This window comes from Echinococcus granulosus, assembly GCF_000524195.1.
Source record: "Echinococcus granulosus chromosome Unknown EG_S00049, whole genome shotgun sequence".
Lineage (NCBI taxonomy): Eukaryota > Metazoa > Platyhelminthes > Cestoda > Cyclophyllidea > Taeniidae > Echinococcus > Echinococcus granulosus.
Window position 1 is genome coordinate 384,612 of NW_020170429.1, and position 12,628 is coordinate 397,239.

At 40.6% G+C, this 12,628-nt stretch overlaps 2 protein-coding genes across 2 annotated transcripts; one reads left to right on the forward strand and one right to left on the reverse strand. All coding sequences in view use genetic code 11, as the record gives it.

Moving 5' to 3' along the window:
• Window positions 1-6,014: 6,014 nt before the first annotated feature.
• EGR_06016 (Hypoxanthine-guanine phosphoribosyltransferase) lies at window positions 6,015-7,877 on the forward strand (the record flags this gene model as incomplete). The annotated part of the gene is made up of 8 exons (XM_024495265.1): window positions 6,015-6,071; window positions 6,104-6,210; window positions 6,242-6,434; window positions 6,469-6,531; window positions 6,574-6,674; window positions 6,754-6,800; window positions 6,980-7,056; window positions 7,788-7,877. 8 exons carry the CDS (start codon window positions 6,015-6,017, stop codon window positions 7,875-7,877), a joined length of 735 nt encoding a protein of 244 aa, XP_024350349.1.
• Window positions 7,878-9,135: 1,258 nt separating this feature from the next.
• EGR_06017 (hypothetical protein) lies at window positions 9,136-10,397 on the reverse strand (the record flags this gene model as incomplete). The annotated part of the gene is made up of 3 exons (XM_024495266.1): window positions 9,136-9,332; window positions 9,436-9,641; window positions 10,165-10,397. 3 exons carry the CDS (start codon window positions 10,395-10,397, stop codon window positions 9,136-9,138), a joined length of 636 nt encoding a protein of 211 aa, XP_024350350.1.
• Between the last annotated feature and the right edge of the window lie 2,231 nt (window positions 10,398-12,628).

Sequence of the window (12,628 nt, forward strand, 5' to 3'; positions counted from 1 at the left end):
TGTCCATGGAATTTTTTGGCCACTTTTTGCCAATCTGTTTTGTCAAGCTGAGGAATCTTGAGACGCAGCTGAAGTCCTTGGATCTTACTGGGTAGTATCAGCCTGGGATGATTTCACAATGCGTGGCCTCCTTTTTTCTCGGTTGCCAGTTCGCGTAGCCTACAGTCAGGAAAGTGCTAGATCAACGGGCAGTGAACCTCCATCGAGTAGTTTCTGAATAAGGGATAAGTTGTCCATGCATCCCGCTTGACAGTACTCTAGCGACTGCGGGCACTTTCGTTATTCGCCTGATCATGAAAATAATCACTTTTTAAGAATTGTTAAACGTCACTACTTTAAGACGATGCATGGGGTTTTCAGAAGTCCATTTGTTAGGCACTTCCATAACACTGACGTCTTTTAGGAGTTCTAGTTTGAGCTTTCAATGTTAGATTCAGATGCGGCCAGGTAGTTGACCAACCTCGAGGTTAACATCCTCCTCTGTGCAAAAATTACTCTTCTTCTCTCAGGTAAGGTTATCTAGTGTGTGTTCGTATTATTTATCAGGAAAGTGGGTAGTTGTGGAAAGTTCACGAGTATACAGAGATGCCTTTATTTAACATACGGTTGATATTCACTCTGGCACTAATTCCTTACCTCCGATGGCTCAGTGACTGACCTCTAAAAGTTATTGCTAAATCGCTCTGACTGAAGACTGAAAACTGAGAAGAATCTTTACGACCCCAGAAAAAGGTATTGTTTCAAGTTTTTAGAAGTTTCTGATTTGGGAATTTGAAGTCCCTCTTTTTGAGCCTTATTCTTAACATTCTAAAAGCGGTCGGAATCTACACTCTCGTTACTTCTCTCCTGATTAGCCAAACCTCTTGGGGATGCGCTTTATACTTCCGCGAGGTCATTTGAGAAGTCATTAAACGGCGAGAGTCGGAAATCTTGGTGACCTGGTGGAACGCGCCCCGTACTCCAAATGAGACACTACAGATCTTTACCCTGGAGGGTCAGACGTCCTTAAGGCTTCTGGTTGAAATTTCACTAGCTGGCAGCGAGCACCTCCATGTTCGTAATCACACGTACCCCTGAACGGCAATGCCCGTTGCGCCAAAGAGCAGGGGTACCAGGCCCGTGGGTATTCGACTCACGAAAAGCCGGTTCGACTAAAGACAAAGCCGAAATTGCTAAAGGAAACAAGCCATCCTCGTTTTCATGGGATACTTGATTTAAAGGAGTACATAATGAAAGCGATGAGCCTCGAATCCGGAATGGGAAAAATGGCGAGGTTTTTAAGACTTCAACATGAAGTAGACAGCGAAGTTGTCATTTAATAGCTAATTACTTAATAATTCAGCGTAAAGGAAACTTAAAGACTCATAAAAAGGAAAAGGCGCTGTTTTTCCAACATAAGTGCGAACCTTGAGCAGGGGTTTTGGCTACAGAAGATGCTGTGGTTCGATGATTTCGGGGCTGAAGCAAAAAAAAAGATAGGATTAAAGTGTTGGATTAGGGTTTAATAAATTTTTGCCAAAATGTCGGCTTCCCGGCATTCACTTAATTGCGGCCATTTCGTCTCCCTTGTAAAATCTGTAAGAGTTGTTGTCTTAGTCAGCAACCAGGGATGGTTGGAGAGAGGGAGTTTGTAACCCCTATAAGTTACACCACAGCCTTTGTGGCTAGCTACTTGGGAGCACTCTGTGTCGTCCAGGTACCTCCATTTGCACAGACTCTACCTAACACATCAAGGTCATTAAGGTTATTAATAGGGGAATCATTGTGAGTCAATCCTCTGCATTTGATTCAAGAGAAAGACGCCGGCTTGTGATATCCCAAGTGAATGACGTAGTGCTTGACCTGTCTCCGATGGCTTCACAAGGTGTATGACGCTTGAAGGGGCTATGTACTGGGCCTCGAACCACTAGCGTGAAGACTAAATCATATGTAACATTAAGTGACGAAAATTGGGAACAAATCCCCCTTCGTCACAGTTGAGTGGCTCAAAAGGTTTTATACCGATTGTTACTGATAGGTTCCTTGTGGACAGGGAGAAAACACCACTTATTAGAATCCGTCGCCATCGAGAGACCACTTTGCAACCAAGGGCAACTCCGTAATATCCAACTTATTCAGCAGTCTTAACAAATATTCATTAAATCATTCCTTTAGCAATTTTCTGAGTGGGTTAAAAATACACGATTCGGGTGGAATTGCTTTTAATTTTATTGTTTTTTACCATGTTTACTACCAGTGTCACATATAAGTGACATTTGTTCTTACTCAGCTTAGGCCATCGGTAACAATAAATCGTACCGCAAACAGGCTATTTGGATGTAAAACAATGAAGGCGGTGAGTCTTGTCCAGGGTGTGAACATCCTCACTGTAGTGAATTACTAAACCTCTAGACTGTGATGCTTGATGTTCTTCCGAGACACTTCAACAGGGCATTTATCAAGAATCCTCTGGCCAGTTACGTGTCAAAAAGCCAAAGTGGCGCAACTTGAAGGTGAATAGGCCCCCAATTTTACGCTACCAACGCAAATTTGAACAAGAATGGTATCTATTTAATAGAAGTTGCGTTAAACAAACCCAAATCAGTTATAGAGCTTTTAAGTTAAACTTGGAATTTTAATTTTACATGAACCGCTAGCTGCTACATTTATCACGATAGCACCTGGAAGGCTCAAATATACTAAGGCTAGTCACCATGTCTGGGGTGTTCTGGAACCACGCTTCGTCATGGATTTCGTGGCCTCCCGAGTCCGATGACCTTCTGAACTTGCAAATGTTAGCAAATGATTCTGTTGCCTGTACCGTTGGCACACAAAAAATCGTCTCTTGCTCCATTTCTTCGCCGGTTTGTTCGTGAGTTAGTCGGCATTCATAATAAGTTAGTTTTCGTTTACTGATTGAATGCTCATAGACCTGAACGAATACCAAATTAAAAGTCTCCACATTTTTGAATGATCTGAAGTATTTACTTGTTCGTAAAATCCACCTTAAGAGCTCACGTATGGCCTACCACATTGCCCCTAAGACTTTGCACAAGAAAAGTAGGTCAGTTTATGTGACCGGTGTCAACGTTATTACCATCCATCCAAGCGTGGAAAAAAAGAAAAAGACTCCTTAATACACTGTAATAGATTGTTTGGTTGTTCAGCTCTTCATTTTGATCACGCGGGCACTTTGGGCATCGCCATTGTACCTCCACTGGGCGCTATGGCCTTCGGGCCATGCCAGTAGCCACCAGCCCTTCTCTACCCTGGCAATACATATTCTGCCCAAGTACCATGCCTCCTCTCGTCTTCAGAGCAGCATTGGGACAATACAATCTACCGAACATACAAGGTAGGTGGTCGTCTTTGTGAAAATTAAAGGAATTCATTAAAATAAGGCTTAACCCACGACTCGAGCATTGAACACGTGGTACACATCCTCATATTCTCAAATAGCTATCCTTTAAGAAACCTCATAACATCTTTTTAGTCCGAAAAAGTACTATACATTTCTTAAACTTAATACCGAAAAGAATGGGTAATGCTCTTCATGGCCATAGCGGCGGACTAGCGGTCCACTTTTGTATATCCACCAACTTTGACGAAATTTGCTACAAATCCGGCCCATTATTGTACAGTTCAGCAAATCCATATATGTTTACATGAAGAACTCCCTCCCTTTCCTACGAAACATGGAAGGTAGGGTTGTGACGCACAATCGACGATTGCCTTTAACACTACCTCAAGGTAAGCTCATTACTCTTAAACTGGTTCTATTAAGCAATGATTAAAAGAAAAGTAAAGTTACATTGGTGCCAGGTATGAAAACATGTTGAATCTCCTTAAGATGAAGGTGAATTTCTCTAATTCCACTTGTGGGGTAAAAGAATTTGGGTAACCATTAAAAGCGCTACAAAGTCTAAGATAACGTAGCTACAAATATTGTATTACTCTTCGAAGATTGGTTGCAAAACTAGATACAGAGTCTTTCCTAAAGTCAAAAGAGACCATACCGCCCAGAGGAGGTACAAAGGCGGAGCCCAGATTGCCCGCGTAACTAAAACGAAGAGTCGAACAAACAATAAAATGATTACATTAGTACCCATGATGTCGTACTCTACTATAACTTTGCAGTTGTTTAAAATTACCACAACAATGTGGAATCTATCAACAGACTCAAATAGCTTACGTGCATTCTCTCATCTCATTGCACTGGCTCATTGTAACTCGCAGAAACCTGCCATATTTATGAGTTGGTTCATCTATGTTTATCACAAAGCAAAGATGAATTTGCACTAGTTTACTCACTTGTCCACCTGCCCATCTCCCCACTTGTCCGCCCACAGCATGTCTGCTGAACCTAATGGCTGCGAGTCAAGCTTGTCTGCTTTTCGAACTGCATTCCACTCGGTCCCAAAGCTACAGAATCTGCCTTCCTTTAAAACGTGTACAAAGTGTTGTAAGGCAGGAGAAGGTAGAATGTGCAGTAAGCGGTAGCAGAAGGCACTGATCAGAATCCGTCGATGTAGACAATTCGAAGACTTCTCGTATTGTCTAACAAGATCATTTACTGTTACGAATAATAAAATAATAAGTCGAGACTGACGTGTCAGGGTCGGTCTTGATTAGCACGACATCAAAAAGTGGTCGTACATTAAAATAGAGGAAAATGGGAGTATTTTGCTAAATTATTTTAGACCATAATTAAGCGAATTACTCCGTAGATAAATTTAAAGAGGGATTTTCATTCGTGCGATGGTGCTGATTCCAACGAATCCACGATTTCCTTCTCTTTGCAGACCATCCTATAGACATTCACTGGCTTGTTGCCGCACTTCAACAAGCATGATTAGCGTCAACTGTTCTTTGAAAAAACATCTGCCAAAGATCAAAAATAGCTTAATACACCGAAAAACATAACTTTGTGCGAATTGTAGGTAGCACCAAGTTTATTTTGTGACCTTGTTCTATTTAGTTATTGTTGCTTTGAACGCCATTCAGTCTAGTCTAGTGCAAGATTGTGATTAAGGAATCAGAAAATGTTCCGCTGCAATCAACTCCTTTTATAAATATATTTTCGGAGTTCATCTTAAAATTAGCATAAAGATGGCCGGGAAAGGGCTGAGGAGTTAGTGGCACTTAAGAATAGGTGCATAAGAAAAAAGAACTGAATAAATCGAGCAAAGAACTGACTAGTAGTGATAATGACGCAGCTTTTGCCTGACAGGCTGCATAACAAACTACAAATCCCAATGATAGTGACTTCATTGAGCTGAGGAGCCTGTCAGCGAATCACAGGGCTGTAGATGTAATACGATAGTGGTTTATCCCTCGGTTCTAGTGAGGCACCACTTTTGTACTTTGAATTAGCCCCCTTGTACCCCGCTGGGTGGGCTGGCCTTTTGGGCCATGCCAATAGCTCAGACACCTTCTCCGTGCTAAATATATATATTCTGCACGAGTATTGTGTCTTCTTTCGTCTTCAGGGAGTCTCGGGACGCTACATAGATTTACCGTCAGTAGCCGTGGGGTTGATAAAACCACGGAGGCAGACTTTCGCGCTCTTCTAAAGACAAAACATATAGTCAAGCAGCTACTTTACATCCATTCTTATTTTTGAGAAAAAAGCACACTACTCTCCAAACACAAGGAAAAATAGCAGAAACAGCCATACCCCAAACTTGTTGGGTCCGATGGATTCCTGTCAATTTTACCAATATGGCACCACCTTTTTGCCCTTAGAAGTCAAATTTCAATCTCTAACATATTGTGATGGCAGTGGTAAGGCAGCTTGCCAGTTATATTGCCGATGAAATGAATTTCCAATCTTATTTATAAAACGTGGTTACATTGCAGGTAATTAAACCCTAAACAACTGATATATCTGTTAGCAGAGCTAAATAAATCACATTTTTGTACAAATTAAGTTATATTATGTGGTGGTAAGGGACCTGTAGTTGCAAAATAATGGTTTGTTTTTGTTTATATAAGTCAGCAGAATCAGTCGCTCACTAGTTTTGTAGGTCGATACGATGATTCCTCCAAGCGTGGTGCCAGGATCGGATATTCGAGATTCGGAACCTGTGAACGTGAGATAATTTTTCATTGATTGCCCTAAAAGTTGGCCAACGGTTTTAGTGGATTTCCAACGACTGCATTTTGCATTCCTGAGCGCTATGTCCCATATTTGGACAAGGTTCTTGTGTCGAACGGAATGATTAAAGATAGGTTTGTTAAGTGCTGTAATAAATATTTTTAGACTTCAGCGATTGGCTGCACATATTGTTGAGTCTTATGAGCACCTTGGAATAACCAATCTATCCATAATGTGTGTTCTGAAAGGTGGATTCAAATTTTTTTCCGACTTGATCGACGAATTGCAAAGAATAATTTGGTCGAGAAGTGCTCAGTTGTGTATAGCTGTTGAGTTTATTCGTGTTAAGAGTTACACAGTACTTGAATTTTTAATAACGTCTCATCATCTAGGATACCGTTTCTGGCACTGTAGGTATCAGGTCTATTGATAATGCTATGCCAATCAAAGACAAGGTATTTGTTTGACGTATGTTTCCTTGTTTACATTTCTGCTAGAATATTCTTATTGTTGATGATATTTGTGATACGGGGAAAACTATGGTTAAACTGTCTGATTATTTAACTGAGGCGGGCGCCAAATCTGTTATGACTTGCTGGTGAGCGGTCACATTTCACGTTTTTAGTACGATATTCATTGTCTTGGCAGTCCTTCCTAACTTTTAGTTTCGCTTTCAGTTTATTATTAAAACACACCAAACTCAATATTGGATATCGACCTGACTGTATGTTTAATAATATTTTATAGTGTTTCATCTGCTGCAATGTTTAACTCGTCAGGTTGTATTTATTTCTCTTTAATCAGTTTAGTAACTACGAATTTATGTGCACTGTAAATGCCTTTTTCTAGTTGGCCTTTGACAGTCAACTACGAATTTTTGCTACCATCTGTATTCTTATTTAGTTCTGGGTTTTGAAATCCCTGACCAGTTTATTGTGGGCTATGCGATCGACTACAACGAATGTTTCCGGGATTTATCAGTGAGTGTTATTTTGTATCAAAAAATTTTTGGTCATATAAAATGCAGTGTTTGGTAAATACCCATGATGAGTTTTAGAAATTCAAACGTATAAGCAATCGGGAAAGTAGACTAGCGTATCCTCATATCCTATTGATGTTTTGCTAGATCTTGGACCACGTGTATGTTTATTTTACGTTACAAGCGTAATGGCACTGAAAATGCTTTGTTTGCTCGTGGAAGTACATAAAATAGATTGTTTGAATTAATGTTTAAAGCAAACGAGCCTTTAGATATTGGGCGTAGCCAAATGGCAAGGGGCAGAAGTCTGTCTTTACAATTTTGTGGAAACCTTTGCAAATAATGAACAATGAAAAGTTTTGTAAGACTACTGAAGAATCATGACTGTGGGTGAACAGGGCTTATCTGTTTTAAGAAAAGCCGTGGGAAGGATTCCATCATTGGACGAAAATAACTTTAGTGATCGCTGTGACATTACAATATTTCGTGAATTCGAAAGAGCTCGTTTATTGTTAAAATGTGGTAGTATTTTGGCGATTTGATTAGAAGTTTAGAGCGAAACCACAAAAATATCCGTTGAGAATTATTGCATGTAATCCTTTGGTGATTTTCCGTAGCACGACACGCCAAGGTGTAGAAAAGACTTGTCGAATTAAGGTCACTCTGCCCCATACTCTGACGCTTACATTGTGCAAAGTTGTGAAGACTTTTGTGTTTTTCCCTTTGGCTCAGCACATCTGCTCAATCAACGAGAAAGCCAAGTTGTCTTTCACATCCCACAGAGATATTGAGTTGGGCAAGCTACCAGCTCCTACTCTTTGATTTCCGGTGTCAACGCTTTCTGTTTATATTTTCACATGTTTTTCTCAATAAAAGTAATCGCAGAAACGCACATATGTATGTATCTGAATAAAATTTCGCTTATTTAATCCATATGGCATAACACCGCTGGGCAACAATGCATCTATAATAGCAAGTAGTTATACGCCCCAGAAAGCAGTCTAATCAACGCATTTGGAAAATGGCTTAGCATGAATTAATCGCATCTGCATGCTGCAGATTTGCCACATGCAACGCTTATATTGCTCCTGAATGTCATAGGGTACGAATTTGTGAGTAGCCTCACCAGTGGTTCACACTATGTACGAAAGACTAGTAGCATAGATCCGGTCCTGATACATTATTTGAAAGGGTTGTGGTGACAATTGCCATTCAAGCTGTAGGGCTTTTCTGGACGGCAAAGTTGTACCAGATTTTGCCTCTGTTGTCTAAGCGCCATTGTTAGCTTAGTTGGATGCCGCTCTATCACTCTACCCTGACGCAGTAGATGCATTTGGCATCCTCGATGAAGGGATTTAGTGAATCACCCTTGAGGTAGTAAGCAGACACTAGCAATTGTTTGAGGTGCGTTGCTGCTTTATTGTGAAGTTGCAATCACTTGCGGTTGTTGAACAAGGCGCGCTGAGGATCCGGTGGTGTAGTTCGCTACGATGTCACGGTAGTAAAGGGAGGGAGTCGATTAGGTTGCACGGCGAGATCATCTGCCTGGAACATATACCTTGTCGATTATGTTCATCTGATCCCACCTCGTTGGAGTACACACCACTGGTTGTTCGTGCGTGCCAGGAGATGAGGGTGTCTACCACCACATTATTTTCCATAACTTCCGACGAAATTCAATTTTTTGGGCAATTAAGTCAATTTGTAATTCTTTTACCAGCCAAATTTATGTCTGACTGACATTCGTTTTATCCGTGGATTCATGTTTGCAGATGCTTTAAAGTAACAGAAAGAAAATCCAAAGTTATGCGAAAAAAGTGCCAAACTAAATCATATAAGGCAACAGGGGGACCGCAAAGAGTTTTGATAAAGTTGACGAACAACAAATGAGATGTCAAGCCCTCACTTGAAGGGATTGCGGCAGCCCTCTCTGTTGGAAGATCCCCATCTCAGGAGCATGCAAGCAGGATCAACAAGTAATGCAGTCTTATTTCCTCAACAAACATTGGAAACATGAAATCACAATACAGAAAGCATTCACGGTCAGATGATCCGAACGTTGTGTAATAAAGCCGGTCTCTTATGTCAAATACTTTTTCTTCAAATACTCCAAGTAATCAGATGAATTGATATCAGGAGTTGCAGTATGCGCCTGAAGGTCTCTTTCAACTGCTTGAAGATTCAGTCGAGCCTTCTGTAACATCAAACTTGTCACTGAAGGAACACCAAAAACCTTTGTGCTGTGAAGCTCCCTCGTGTTCATCTTGTCCGCGTAAGCTTTGCAACCAAAAAGCACAAAAGGTAATTAGGACGCCGACATCTGGATGCAACTGAAGTAAGACAATTTTCAAAATGTATATAATAAAATTTATCAACTTACAATCTCCTACAAGGAGAGACACTTTTGGACGGATAGTAGGCTTGTATGGCTGCAGATCACCAATCGGCACTACATTGATTTCCTCATTTTCTGAAGAGCCATCTTCTGTAGCCTTTGGAGTGGGTTTTGAGGCCTTTTTTCTGTGGCCCTTTCGTCGCTTCGCATGGCGTTCGGTTGAAGTCTCCGACGCATAGAAAGACTCTGTGCTACTTAAATCCACCAAAAATTGAAAATTTCCCACGTTTCGTGGCCAGGGGAGAACCACCACCAATTCACTAGCTAACATATTCAGGTCAATTAATATCGATTACATGCTACTTAAATGTACTTCAGCATTTAAGTAGCATATCATTAGCTGACAATTATTGTTTCTCTCTTAATAAATCAAAATAACATTCGGTGTAAAAATACTTAGGGATAATTTTGGTAATTCAAAGCGTCGTCGATACAAATAGCATTACATACACTCCGTTGGAACAGCAAAAATTTTCTTTTACAAGTGGACCATTTAAGTTCTACAGGAGGTGTCCGAACCAAGACGGAACTTGGACGCTTCTCGAAGTAACAATAGCATCTCCTCTGATGCCACTTTTTCTAAATCTTTGAAACAGCTGGACAGGATAAGTTAATCTTCACTGCCTTCATGACTTATAAACGAAATATTTCCAAAAAACGCTTTTTGCCCAATCATTTTTGGCAAGCATTTATACCGAAGTCAAATTTGCTTACCTTCCCGTACGTCTATCGCGTCTACCAGAGTAGTGTCTGAGCGAGGAATAGCGAGTCCTGCGCCGTCGAAGGGTCTGTGTTATCAACTTATCAGCAAGGCGGTGCTCCGCACGCGCGTTCTCCTCCAAAACCTGCTTTTCCACTAAAATCCGATTTCGCTCCAGTTCTAACTCGTGAATCCTGCGTTGAAGCTTCTCACGGGTGGACACATCATCCGCCTCCTTTGAAGACATCGAAAGGAGGAACGATAAGCTTTAGCATGCTGTAGGATGCTCAGCTCGCGGACAATATCACACGATGGTTGGTTCGGCATTAATTAGTTATTTAAACCAGTTATTGCATATAGTCTCCGCGACTTGCTGAATCATGGTAATGAAGATTTAAGAAAAAAGGAGAAAAATATCTCGCGCTTTTGCAATCGGTGTCTCAAAGGGTTTCTCGACCAGCATAGTCCAGATTTCGTTGGTACACATATCTGTCGCAAACTTGTCACCTTGTTTTATTTTTTAAATGTGGCACATAGGCGTGAAACCTGGGTTCAGGTATGAAGACCAGGGAATTGCGTGTGAGTGGGCAAATGCATCGCTACTGAAACTAGATTACGCTTTGAAACTTCCTCCTCCTATCTTTATATAGAGAGTATTCTTAAATTACTCCGCTTTTTAGTTTTTTGGAAACTGATTTTTTTTTTCTTAACAACAAAAAGGGGCAAACTACCGTTGGATTATCTGTGATCTTGTAGAGTACACAAGGATTCCGGCTCAAAACTGCTATTTTTGCTGTTTGTTGGTCTGAAGTTTGCAGGAATAAGGATGTTTGATCAATATCTACAGGCATGTTTTCAGCAAATGACATTATTATTCTTGATCAGTACTTTAACGTAATACGGCGCTTGTTTATTTAACTCTCGGTTTTAATAAGAACCACTTTCGGTTTCCGCCATTGCAATTAAGTCGAGCGGACTGGCCTCTGACTGTGTCAGTAGCCCAATTTTCTTATGCAGGTGGAATGTATATATTTTGCCCTAGTATTATGTATTCTTTCGTCTTTGGGGAAGTCCCGGAGCTTTACCCTAGAGCAAGGTTTTCCCAAAACCTTTGAGAGGCATTAAATTACTTTGAATGCAGAAAAGCTAATTTATGCAGTCTTTGTTCAGGATCGAAGCAGTTAGATATTATTATGGTCAATTCGGGAGCAAACATTTACCGCTTCGAAAATAGAAATATTTATTTTTTGCAGATGGACAAGACATATACAAAGGTATCTTTTTATTACTTTGCAAAATAGAATAGTGGCGATACGTGGCATGAGTGTATATGTCTACATCTTTAAAGAGCTTTTTACAATCAACACTTCCGCCACCTGCCGCTTATGTCAAAGGGAAATTGCTGGCCATAGTGGTGCCCATACCAGCACTGATATTCACTCTACATTTGTTTGTTTGAATTAACAAGGCCGGTGCGTATTCTAAGACATGAGTTTCTACATTGTAGCAGACCACATCCCAAAAATCCCGTTGCCTACTCCAAAGGTCTGAAGCTTTGTTACATTTTGAGCCCGTAGAAGTTGTGGGTAGAACACGCTGTATCACTGAATCCTGCCTTCAGTTGCGTAACCTTGAGGACTTAAGGGACAACTTGGGAATATTCCCGATAGAATACACATTGAAGGTGTTTACAAGATGCAGTCAATATCTTATTAAACACTTTAGGTCCAAAATTAGAACCGCTTTCACTGCTTCTTAATCAAGTTTGTTCATCCTTTTCAAACCATGCACTCTGGTAAAGTAAACCACCTTTCACAGAAAGGTTGATTACAGCATCATCATTTAACTATATACGAAAGATTCTCGACTAGAAGGGGGGAGACCTAAGTACTGTGCTAAAGTCCTTCTGCAAAAGACCATGAAAGTATGGTGTTTCTCAGATTCTTCAAAAAAAAGAGCCTTATGGTTAATGTAGGATCTTGCTCACATGGAAATCGGTACGACAGCAGCGTGAGGACTGTCGAAAAGTTTTCCGCCGTGCTTCGTTGTCGGATTCTACCTCTAAACTTTCACTTCCGCTTGATCGCCTTTCGTGTCTGTTTTCACTTTTCTTTCGGGACTAAATGTGGTAATAAGTAGTGGCATAAAAAGAAACTGGACAGTTTTTTATTAAACCAGTACTTAAAAGTTAAAAATGGGACGATGAAAAATCTTAGCCTAAGGAGTTGTTTTAGATACGCCTCAATGATTAAGGAAATTTCTGATCCTAAACACAAAAAAGGTGCGCTATATAAAAAAGCATTGCAAATCCAGCCCTACTGTGAATTTTAAGTAACTCGGGGTAATACTCCTAGTTGAAATTCTCAATCATGCTACCCATACTTGATCTGTGTACCTCACCTGTCTTACTAGTGTTCTAGCCCTTTTGCATGCTTTTAATAGGCCAGAGACAGCGCAAACACGAAACGGTAATTAATG